Raw genomic sequence first — 11,622 nt, 5'->3', positions numbered from 1 at the left:
AGGAGGATCCCTGCAAGTTCAAGAACAGCTTCTGTTACAAAGTGAGCTCGAGGCCAGCCTGAGCTGCATAACAAGACCCTGTCTCAAAAAAACAAAAAAAAAAAATCAAAGATGGTGCTTGATTGGTCCCTGCGCCCACCACCTACTTACGTGGTCTGGAACCTTCTCTCTGAGCCCTATTTCTCATGCCTCAGTACCTACCTAGTTAACTCCCTGTCTCTGCACTCCGTGTCTCTCCAACATCTTTCCTTATCTTTCTCTATGCCTAACTTAAATTCCACCACACTTCTAGGGTAAAGGTTCTTTGAGTTTCCCTTGCCTGAGGGACATCTGTCTTCTGTCCACAGCTGGGATGAGTGGGCACTGATGGTGGAAGGAATTCCTGAGCTGCCCAGATCTAGGGGTTTGGGCCAGGGAGATAGCTCAGTAGAATAAGTGCTTGCCTGGCAAGCGCATCCAGGCACGGGCCCGAGTTCAATCCCTGGTACCACAAAAACAAACAAACAGATCTAGGCATTCACTGGATAAGCAGCCCCTAAAAAGGCCTGTGGGAGTTGAGTCTGGATAGGGGGAGTGGGTCGCACTAGGACCTTGCTGTCCCTGCGGGCCAGAGTGTCCTGGAGAGGAAATCCACAACTATCAGAGGTGCGAGGGGATAAGGTTCCTCAGAGTGGCAGCTGAGGACCAAGGATTCCTCCTCCTGCCTCCACTTACCGTTTCCACCCTCTGGTCTCTCTCTCTCTCTCTCTCTCTCTCTCTCTCTCTCTCTCTCTCTCTCTCTTTCTCGGTACCCAGAAACACCCAACTTGGTGACCATCCTGCTGAGCATGCTCATGGCTGTCGCAGTCCTAGTGCATGTGCTGAGCAGAAAGTGTGTCAGCAGGAGCAGGAAGAGGAGGAGAAGAGGGAAGAGGAGGTGAGCCCCTGGTGGCCTGGTGGCCGTGGAGGTAGTATCTGGGATGTCACAAGACCTCATGCTTCCCTTCATTGCCCACCCCCTCCTAGAGAGAAAACGCAGGGCCAGACAGAGCCTGGAGCGCAGCTGCTGACCCCAGGTGAGCCGGCCTTGAGGTCAGGCCCTGGGTGGCCAGAGGAGTCCTCTGTGCCTGACACCCTTTCTTGCTTTCTCCTCAGGCATTGTTCTGGAGCCTACCTGCAAAGTCACAGTTCTGAGTTGCCCTCCAACAAGGAGATAAAAAAAAAAAGCTGTTATTCTTTTAAAAAAAATTTTCCAGTACTGGGAATTGAATATAAGGACTTCCTACTGAGCCACATCCCCCAGCCCTTTTTTATTTTGACAGTCTTTCAGTAAATTGCCCAAATTGGGCTCAAATTTTCAACCCTCCTGCCTCAGCCTCTCAGAGTGCTGGGTTACAGGTGTGCCACCACAGCCAGCTAGAAATCCAGGTTCTTAAAGAGGATGTAGCCTCTGAGCTCCCTGCTAAGGGGACTGAAAAGTCATTAAGTTCTAAATTTCTAATGATGAGAAGCTAAGGGGGCCGGACTTCTCCCACAGGGTGGCCCTTTGGGGCAACCCCCACCCTCTCCAGCACCTCTGGTTACTATGGGAACTGCGGGTGGGGCTGCCTCAGGCTTGGAAGCAGGAGCACCACCCCACCCAACCCTCCCCAGGGGCTCATCCTCCCAGGCAGACCCTTGAGGAGAGGGGTTGAGCCCTCCCAATGCTGGGCTCCAAAGAGGGAAACTGGCCAGCCGGGCAAGGGGAGGGTGGAGGGTTAGGGGGCTGGGGGTGGGGGTGAGACAGACTGGGTCTGGGGATGTCGAGGCAGGCAGCACCCCAGTATTATCGTATTACTCTGTACAGGACTTCCTTGAAGAAAGACCTAACCCAGGTGAGGAAAGGGTTCCTAAATATAGGTGTGCCCCTGCCAGGTGGAGCTTCCCTCCCTTGGTGGGGGTGCCCTGTTCTATCTAGCCTGGATGTGACTGAGGAAGAGGCTTGGCTGGGCGGGGGGGGCGCTGGACGGGCCCTCTTCCTAGGCAGGGCTGGGCCCTTTCCACACCCTCTTGGAGTTAGAAAACAGGAGCGCTGTATCCTCGAAAAAAAGATGGGACAGAGGACTCTAGTGTTCGGAACTCTAAAAGAGAGCGTAGAGGTAGGAAACCTGGGTTATCTCCCTGGGCTGCGAGGTCCTGCACCAGCCCCAAGATGACAAGGGGGGGAGGGGGAATGGGGGGAGGGGGCAACCTAGAGGCCGAGGTGAGAAAGCTGCTCCCACAAAACCAGGCTGGCCCCCGTCAGGCCTGTCGATGCAGGTGTCCAGGTGGGCGGGCAGGAAAAAAATGGGGGCGGGGGAGTCCGACCCCAGCCTCCTCTTCCTGTCTGGGAGGAACAAGCTGCAGCAAACGAGAGGCGCCCCCTCCCTTCCCGCCCGGGAGAACCTGCAGGGCGGCACACTGAATGGGGGAATTGTCCTCAGCCAGCTGCACACGTGGGGTCTCCCCGCAGCCACTCCCAGCTCTCCCCCTCCCCCACTGCCGCTAAACCTACCCCAGCTGCCAACATCTGGCCCACATGTGTCCCCACCAGAACCTCCCTCCAGCCTATGTCCCCTCCTCTTGTAGGGGGCTGCAGTAGGGCTGTGAATTCAAGCTCCCCTTCGTCTATACATCCCCCTAGTAGGCCTAACAGGAACCAGGGCAGGGTAGAAGGGGGCCACCCCACCCCGGAGGTGCCCCAGGCTCTTGGCACGGCCAGTGCAGCAGTTAGGAGCAGCTGCTAGTGACTCATCTCCCGTGGCTCCCACCCCCCACGGGGCTGGGAACCTAGCACCCAGGCCCCCTCCCCACTGCCCGATCATCTGGACCTCCACCCTTCAGGTCTTTTCCAGCTCCCAGTCATCCCCAGAACTTTGATATGGCCCATTTTCTTTTATTTATACAAAAGTTTCTTTTTAATTTTTAAATATAATTTAAGAACCCCCTCCAAGCACCGGGTGTCTGTCTCTGGTTCCCGCCACCGACTCCCTGCCCCTTTACCCCCTCCCCCACGCCCCCCCAGGACACAATTTGGGGGTGCTTGGGAAGCAGTGGACCCGGGGGTGTGGCACGGCCAAGGCACTGTTCTGGAAATGGACACCTCCATGGGTCCGCTGCAATGCGGGCAAGGGAGGAGCTGGGGAAACAGGTGCCCTCCAAAACAAAAACTAGGACAAGGACTCTAGAAAAACAAAACAAAAAAACAAAAAAGGGGAAGGAGAAAAAATAAGACCCAAAGAAAAAAATCTCATGAACCTTCAATATGAAGGCAGCAGACAGGGAAAGGGCATTTACAAGGAAAAGATGATTGTGTCGGGTGGTGGCAGCAGCAAGTCGGGACATCAAAGCCCAAGGACTGTGTCACTGGGCTGTGACACCCTTCCTGCCCCCTGGGACAACGCTCCTTCACTCCCAAGCTGGCAGGCTGGTCACCCTCTCTTTGGTCTGTAGGGACTTGTCCCTCAAGGTGAAGGGGAGCAGCTGGGGAGCCCGGAGATTAAGGGCGTTTCCACTTCCTCTGACTATACCTAGTCCTGAGGGAAAGGCGCCCTCACCCAGGCTCAGGGGGGTTCCCACCCGGAGGGGCCAGAAAGCGATTTTCCTACCCTCCCAAGCGGCACAGCCCCCAAAATCCTCTTCCCAAACTGCCAACTCCCCACCCCACGGGTTCAAAGTGCTATCCAGCAGGACGCAGAGCTGGGGATCTCTGTGCGTCCCCACCAGCCTCTGCTCCTGAAAGAAGGGTAGGCCGTGTTCCTGGGGCAAGGAGGTTCTGCAGGTCAGTACTGCGGGGCTGGTCCTCCTGTCCCGCCTGGAGTTCCAGGCTTGGCTTGGGACTTCATATGCTGGACACTGGCCAGAATCTTCTTCTGGTGTCCCGCCAGGGTGACTCCAATTCGGAGCAGGTCCCTGTGAAAGAAGGGAGGTTTCTGTGTGCTTGTAGGGCTCCCAGACCTAAACATCTTGCTTATCCCCTTACACCTCTTACAGGGGGTACACGATTGTTAGCCAATGAGAACGTCAGCGTGGAGGGGGGGGGAGGGCAGAATGACGTCAGCAGTTGTGGGCAGTTTCCAGAAGATTTAAGGCGCAGGGCACCCTTCTGCGCAGCCGCAGTAGGCAGTGGGGCTGCTGCTTCTCTACCAAGGAAGGGCTTAGGAGGTGAGGCTGGGAGAGGAGGCAGCAAAGTGAAGACATGGGGGAAGGAGCTACATAGATTGTTTTAGTGGTTAAAGGAGAAGTGCGAAGAAAAAGACAGCAAGAGGAAGAACTGGGTGGAGAGAAAAGGGGGTATCTGGTGCCTGGACACTGAGATAAAGATCAGGGTAAGAAGAGGTGCTAATGGAGAAGAGAGGCTGACAGGTTAGAGAGAGAAACAGATTCAGAGAGCAGCCAACCACGGACAAGGGTTGCTTGGGAGTCAATGGAGTCATAAAACGATTTAACATTCAAGCCGGGAAGGATCTCCAAATCCTAGTCCAGTGTTCTCCTTTTATGGGTGGGAAAAGAACAGCAGGGTTGACACGTTCCTGCGAGCTAGGTCTGGAATGCAGATAGATTCACAGAGATAGATGGTGGGGTGGTAGCCCAGGGCTGGGAGGTTCCAGGAGCCACAGCGTCGGCACCGTGCCCAGGAGGAAGCCTTGCTTCTTTGCCACCACCCTAAGCAGCTCTTCTGCTTGGGGGGCTGCTCTTGGCTTGGCCCTGGGCAACTTCTTCACTGTTGCTGCTTGGAGAGTACATGGAGGTGGACCCCAGGGCCTGAGTCAGATCCCACTGCAGTGTCCCCAAGTGCCCTCTGGCTCCTCTGCTCTCCTGCCACGCCTCCTCCACTTACTCTGCCCCTGTCCACTTACTCTGCGGAGATCTGGCTGACCAGCTCAAAAGAGCCAAACCCAGCTGCTGCAAAACTTTCTTCATATCGTCCCATCTTGATGGCTCGAAGCCACTCTCCCACAGAGCCAAAAGCTGAGTAGTGAGGCTGCCGCTGGTCCAAGAGTGGGTGTGAGGCCCTGTGAAGTAAGGAGGCATAGAATGCTGAGTTCTAGGCTGGAGTAAGGGAATGCTGAGCCCAGCCTCAGAGAGGCCCACAGGGACTACCCCACGTACCACCAAAGGGCCAGGAGGGCATCTCAGGCCCTGAAAGACTGAGGGAAGGGGGGCTCGTTCTCTGGGATCCTCACCCGCCATTCTCCCTGGCCACAATTTTGAGACTGGCAGGGTTCCGGATCATCTTGTCTAGGGCGCTGACGACCTGGGGGAAGCGGGGCCTGGCGTTCCGGTCCTTCTGCCAACAGTCCAGCATGAGCTGGTGGAGGGAGGTGGGGCAGTCTGGGGGTGGGGGCAGTCGATAGTCTTGTTCAATGGCGTTGATCACCTGGGATGACAGGAAGAAGCACTAGGTAGGGCTGTCCCAGGAGGACTGCAGGAAAGGGTGACTTGGCCAATGCTAGGGCAGATCTGGGAATCCTTTCAGTTTGGCCAGAGCAGGTGGTGGGTGGGCCCTAGCAGATCTCAGGCCATAATCTGGACATGCAACTTCCCAACCTGCCCTCTGTTACTGCAAAGATCACCTCTTCTACCATCACATCCTACCATCCCAAGGAGCCCCCCAGGGACAGTTCTGGAAACCACCCCCCCACCGCTTTTCCTAGGTGAGAGAACACACAAGAAAGCTAGGTGTGATCATGGGACACTTACATCCTGGTTACTCATGTCCCAATATGGCCGTTCCCCGAAAGACATCACCTCCCACATCACAATCCCATAGCTCCAAGCATCACTGGCTGAGGTGAACTTCCGGAAGGCAATGGCCTCGGGGGCTGTCCATCGGATGGGAATCTTTCCACCCTGGAAAGGAGTGGGAAAGGAGGAAAAGGTAAATGTAGTTCTTAGCCCCTAGCCCCCCAATTCTTCCTTCTCCCCCTAGGTCTTTCTTTCTGGGACATGAGTTCCCATCTCCCCAACTCTGTTCCTTTCCTAGACATCTGGAAATCTGTTCACCTTTGGCCTGTGCCTGTATCCTGCTCCTGGCCCAGAACCACCAATCTCCCATACTCCCACCTTTCCAACCTGCCCTCCCATGTGGCCCTGAGACCCTAGCTCACCAGAGAGCTGGTGTAGGTGGGATCAGAAGAGTTTTCCTCCAGGAAGCGGGACAGGCCGAAGTCTGAGACCTTGCAGACCAGGTTGCTGTTGACCAGGATGTTGCGGGCAGCCAGGTCTCGGTGCACATAGCTCATCTCAGCCAGGTACCGCATGCCAGATGCGATGCCGCGCAACATGCCCACCAGCTGGATGACTGTGAACTGCCCATCATTAAGCTGGGGACAGAGAAGGAGAGGGCCTTGGTTAGGGTCACCCACTGTTCCTGTCCTTCCACTCCTTGATCTGGGCCTGGTACAGACCTGCCACCTGACCAGTAGGGAACCTGCCCAGGTGAGCCGCCTCCTCTTCCCTGTTACCCCAAGTTCTCCCAGCTCTTAAATAACCTCACAACAGGCTTACTGATGATAAAGAAGTGACCTTAAGTATTTTTCCTTCCATTTAACCCTGTACAGTGCTTTACAGGCAGAAGATACTCAAGCAATACTTTTTGGAGACTTTTCTTTTTGAGGAACCAGGGATTGAACTCAGGCCCTTGCGCTTGCCAAGCAAGTGCTTATTCTATTGAGCTATCTCCCCAGCCCTGAGACATGGTCTCTTTGTAGTGCAGACTGCTAACCATATTCTCATTCAGCCCTTTTGGACCAAGTGGGTGTGGTTTTGCCAGAGAACAGTGAAAGATAAGATACTGGGGGCCTCGCTGAGGTTAAAAGCCCAACCTTCACTCTCAAGTTTGCTTCCACCAGGGCAATCAGCCCGGCACAGTTAACCAGTCCTACCTCCTGGCTCTGCTGGGAGCAAGGGGCACCTCTGCATAGACAGACTCCAAATGAATACTGAACCCGTCCTTCAGACAAGCACCTGCCCTGGCCTTTTGCGTCAGTTCCTGGAAATGCCACTTGGACAGTGGTCAGCTAAGGCCTCGGTGTCCCTTCCAACACCCCACCCCCCAGCCCATCATACATTCTGCTGGCTCTGCTTCCCACATATGTCCCCCAGTCAGCCACTTCTTTTTTTTTATTTTTTATTTTTTTATTTAGAGAGAGAGAGAGAGAGAGAGAGAGAGAGAGAGAGAGAGAGAGAGGGGTGTGTGTGTGGCCAGCTCAGCCCACCAGGGGGCGGGGCTGGCTGGCATGTGGTGCTGGGGGATTGAACCGCGGTCCCTGATGCTTTGCCAAGCTTGTTCTAAGTAGGTGCCTTAGACCACTGAGCCATCTCTCCAGCCCCAGTCAGCCACTTCTCCTGGCCCCAAAGACCAAACGGCTGTGCCAGCCACCCCGCTTTTGTGGCAGCTCCCCAGCACACCTAGCCATAGGGATCTTTTCTAGCTATTCACTGACCCACCTGAACTCTGCTAAGGGCTCTCCCCACCACCTCAGGAATCAGCCGACGCACTCTGCTGCTTACCCACACTGAACCAATTTCTTAAATGGTTTCTGCCTGCTCTGGCCCCAAATTCTCTTTGCCTATCTTCTCACGACTGGCTCTTCCTTTTTATTTTTTGGTACTAGTAACTGAACCCAGGGTTTTCATAATGAGCTATATCCCTAGCTCTTTTTTATTTTTTGAGACAAGTTCTCATTAAACTCTTAATTTGCCCAGGCTGGACTCAAATGTAGAATCCTCCTGTCACCTTCCCAGAGTCCTGGAACTATAGATATTTGCCGCCACACCTGGCCCCAAATGTCATCTCTTCTCCCATCTATTTCCTTCCCTCCTTGCAGAGTGACCTTTAGACAGTCCCACTAGGGAGGGGTCGGGCTGTCCATGCTGCTGTGGACTCCACCTCCAGAACCAGTTATGATGAGACGTGTGTGAAACGCACAGCACCCCCTGCAGTCTGATGACACATTTAACTTCCCACTTATCAGAACACCAGAGAGCTTCACTTACAAGAACTACAAAGAAACAAGCTAAATGACCCTGTCAGGAACAAGCCACAAGCCACAAGCCCAAGACATTCAAGGGTCACAGAGATAAGGGGCCCAGCTCCTCAGCAAAGCAGCGCTCAGGATTTAGGAGCTGAGAAAAACCCAGGTGTTGTATCCAGATTCCAGTTGGTGCAAACCAGCAACAAGTGACATTTGGGGGAACAATTGGGGAATATAAGCTACCTCCTTAGACCTCTTTGTATTTTTTATGTTAAGACAAGGTTTTTCTGTCCCCCCCCCCCTTTTTTTTTTCAGTACTGGGGATTGAACTCAGGATCTTGCGCTTGCCAGACAAGTGCTTATTCTACTGAGCTATCTCCCCAGTGAGACAAGGTTTTTCTACACAGCAAGTTTTCCCAGACTGGGCTCCAACTTGCAATCCTCCTACCTACATCAGCCTCCACAGCACTGTGATTACAGACTTGTGCCATCACCATGCCTGGCCCTGAGTTTTTTTCTTTTAATGCCTAGTAAGGTTTCAGAAAACTTTCTTTTCTTCAGTAAAATCAGTTAAAGTGATCTCCTGTCCAGCCACTGCCCCAGGATCCCTTCCGACAATTTTCACTATGGCACTGATTTGCTACTTGTTAATTCCACAAGGCTGGCCGCTTGGCCAGAGCAGAAATCCTGTCTGCCATGTTCCCGGCTTTATTCCCAGGTCCTGGGCAGTGGCTATTGAACAGGAGCCACTCATTAATATTTGTCAGAAGAAGGAATGACCTCCTATAGAAAAGACCAAGGATACAGCTGGACTCAAGGACTCAACCCTTCCCCAACAGAAAACCAAGAGCAGAGCTAGGCATGAGGGCGTGGCCTCTAATCCCAGCTCTCTGGGATGCTGAGGCAAGAAAAGCTCAAGTTCAAGCCCAACCCAGGCTATCTGATGACTTAGTTGAGACCCTGTCAAAAAATAAAGTGAGAAAGAAGCTCAGTGTGAAGGTCCTGGGTTCAATTCCCAGTACAGCAAAACAAAAAACCAAACATAAGAACAGAAGTCTGGAGCACAAGGAGAGGGGCTGGTAGCTTGAGAGGGGCCATTGTGCATGTAGTCCAGACTGCCCCCAGGGCGCTGGCTCACCCGCAGGAAGGAGTCCAGGGCGCCGTTCTCCATGAACTCCGTGAGGATCATGACAGGCACGCTGTTGGTGACCACTCCCTCCAGGCGGATGATGTTGGGGTGTTCAAACTGGCCCATGATGGAGGCCTCGCTCAGGAACTCGCGCCGCTGCCGCTCTGTGTACCCACCCTTCAGGGTCTTGATGGCCACACAGTTCTCCTTTTTCCCTGGGGCCTTCAGCCGCCCCCGGCAGACCTCGCCGAACTCACCTTGGAGGGACTGCACATTAGTTCTCTCGGCTCTGCCCCTGCCCTCAGCCCCCTCTGCAGCCACCTGCCTTACCTGCTCCAATGACCTCCTCAATTTTCACGTAGGACACATCAATCTCTTTGGCAAATTCCCTCACAGCCTCGTTGGGGTCTTCATAAGTGAAGGGGTCAATGTAGACCTTCGTACCTGAATAGTGGGGCAGGGTCCCATTAGCCAAGAGGTAACTTCCTCCCAAAATCCTAGCACTCTGGAAGGTTGAGGCAGGAGGATGCTAAGTTTGAACCCAGCCTGGACGACTCAGTAACTTAATGAGACCTTGTCTCAAAATTAAAAAATAAAAAGGGAGGCAGGGGGCCGGGGAGGTAGTTCAGTGGCATAATCACCTGCCTGGCAAGCGAAAGATCTGGAGTTCAATCCCCAATATCACACACAAAAAAGGTAACTTCGCCTAGACTGGATTCCTTTATTTATTTTTGCAGAACCGGGGATTGGACTCAGGCCCTTGTGCCTGCCAGGGAAGCACTTATTCTACTGAGCCATCTCCCCGGCCCCTGGATTCCTTTAGGATAGGTGCACTTACCATGCCCAATGAGGTATTGCCCGTGTTTGTCCGAGTATTCCGCTTCCCTCCCATTGCTCTGCTTCCTAGAGCCAGTGGGAGAGAAGCAAAAGGTAAACTGAGCCACACACATCAATGTCCCTGTAGAAGGGAAGGGCTGGGGTGTAGCTGCAGGGTGAGTGCTAGCCTAGCGTTCGTTCGTTCGTGAGCAGGAAAAAGAACAGGGACTGGAGAGGGAGGGACTCGGGTTCAGAAAGGATCCCCAATGGAAAGAGGCCAGGGGGGCAGCCAGAGACACCCGCCCTGGAGCCCACGGCCCACAGCAGGGATTCCAGGGGCCCAGAGTCCTCACCTGAGGCAGAGGACGGCGATGACAATGACCACCAAGACCAGTACCACACCCACGACCGCAGTGCCGGCAATCAGGGCCAACTGCTCTCGCCAGTTGTCGCTCTCTGCTGGAGGAGAGGCCAAATGATGAGGCGGAACCACAGGCTCTGCAGCTGCTGCTGCCCCAGCCTGGCAAGGAGCCCACGTGTCCAGAGAACAGGCCTAGCCCAGTGTGACCGATGGGGCTCGAACCTGTACCCTTGGTTCCTCCCGTTTCCCAGCTTTGTTGCTGCCGGGGCAGCTTTAATTTTATTTTGTAAATATTGGTATCCATGAAGAGTCATTTATATATTTATTTTTGGCGGAATAGGGATTGAACTCAGGCCCTTGTGCTTGCTCTACTGAGGCATCTCCCCGGCCCCAAAGAGTCTTAAAGGAATGAAAGATTCCAAAGATAAAGAGATAAAGAGGGATGTAAAAAAGTACTATATACATGTACTAACTCCCCATGGTGAATGTAATCGTATGTACCACAAACACATGTTAATAAAAAACAAAACAACAACAAAAAAACCCCTAAAGAATTCTTAACCAAGTGGAAATAACTCAAATGTCTACCGACACATGAATGAAAAAGAGCCCTGCTACATCCATACAGTGGACGACTACGCTGCCATGACAAGGGAGCTACGTTGAGACAGGCCACAGCTTAGACACACCTCACAGATATCATGCTCAACGGAAGGGGGGACCAGTTAAAAAATACCACATGCTGTATGGCTCCATTTACATAAGATATCCACAAGAAGCAAATCTGTAAGGATAGAGTTGATCAGTGTTAGCCAGGAGCTGGGGGCGTCTCAAGGGGGCTGAGGTGATGGTTACCGAGCAGAAGGTCTCTTTTAGCCTGCTAGAAATGTTCTCGACTGAGTGACAGTGGCTGTGTAACTATGAGTGCATTAAGAGCCACTGAACTACATACTTCAAATGGAATGGATGAGTCACATGGCATGGGGACTACATGCCCAATAAAACTATTTAAAAAGGGCTGGGGAGATGGCTTAATAGAGTAAGTGTTTCCTTCCCTGGCAAGCACAAGGGCCTGAGTTCAATCCCCGGTTTCACCAAAAAAAAAAATCAATGACCATGACTCATCCACATGGCTGACACTGATGAAGGATCTACTAACTGCGGTACAGGGTTTCAGGATAAATCCTGAGGGGAATTGACTGACCTTATCAGATACAAAAGCTACATTTCTTGTTATATAGGCCTTGCTTTATCTTGGTCTTAACCATCCAGCAGAAAAGTACAAAAATGAAGTATAAAAAGTAAAGCCATATTAATATGCTGAGCTGTAAAAGGCTCAA

General features: G+C 53.0%; 2 protein-coding genes across 3 annotated transcripts in view; one reads left to right on the top strand and one right to left on the bottom strand.

Annotated features, from left to right (window-relative positions):
• Zan (zonadhesin) overlaps nucleotides 1-1,214 on the top strand; it is a 39,036-nt gene extending 37,822 nt beyond the window's left edge. The window contains exons 42-44 of the mRNA XM_023714561.1: nucleotides 796-916; nucleotides 1,006-1,055; nucleotides 1,135-1,214. Of these exons, the coding sequence (XP_023570329.1) occupies nucleotides 796-916; nucleotides 1,006-1,055; nucleotides 1,135-1,196 (233 nt within the window). The 3' untranslated portion in view covers nucleotides 1,197-1,214. The remainder of the gene's footprint in view (nucleotides 1-795; nucleotides 917-1,005; nucleotides 1,056-1,134) is intronic.
• Nucleotides 1,215-2,946: 1,732 nt separating this feature from the next.
• Ephb4 (EPH receptor B4) overlaps nucleotides 2,947-11,622 on the bottom strand; it is a 20,697-nt gene continuing 12,021 nt past the window's right edge. The window contains exons 9-17 of one of the 2 annotated variants that reach the window (XM_023714398.1): nucleotides 10,275-10,380; nucleotides 9,944-10,008; nucleotides 9,436-9,549; nucleotides 9,115-9,362; nucleotides 6,108-6,323; nucleotides 5,701-5,850; nucleotides 5,184-5,377; nucleotides 4,857-5,012; nucleotides 2,947-3,909 (exon numbers count right to left, since the gene is read on the bottom strand). In XM_023714398.1, coding sequence (XP_023570166.1) covers nucleotides 3,780-3,909; nucleotides 4,857-5,012; nucleotides 5,184-5,377; nucleotides 5,701-5,850; nucleotides 6,108-6,323; nucleotides 9,115-9,362; nucleotides 9,436-9,549; nucleotides 9,944-10,008; nucleotides 10,275-10,380 — 1,379 coding nt within the window. In that variant the 3' untranslated portion in view covers nucleotides 2,947-3,779. The remainder of the gene's footprint in view (nucleotides 3,910-4,856; nucleotides 5,013-5,183; nucleotides 5,378-5,700; nucleotides 5,851-6,107; nucleotides 6,324-9,114; nucleotides 9,363-9,435; nucleotides 9,550-9,943; nucleotides 10,009-10,274; nucleotides 10,381-11,622) is intronic. The other variant, XM_004630492.3, reaches the window with a different exon arrangement.

Source organism: Octodon degus, unplaced genomic scaffold (assembly GCF_000260255.1).
Source record: "Octodon degus isolate 3935 unplaced genomic scaffold, OctDeg1.0 scaffold00035, whole genome shotgun sequence".
Lineage (NCBI taxonomy): Eukaryota > Metazoa > Chordata > Mammalia > Rodentia > Octodontidae > Octodon > Octodon degus.
Note: the sequence above shows the minus strand (reverse complement) of the source record. Positions and strands in the feature narration are given on the sequence as shown.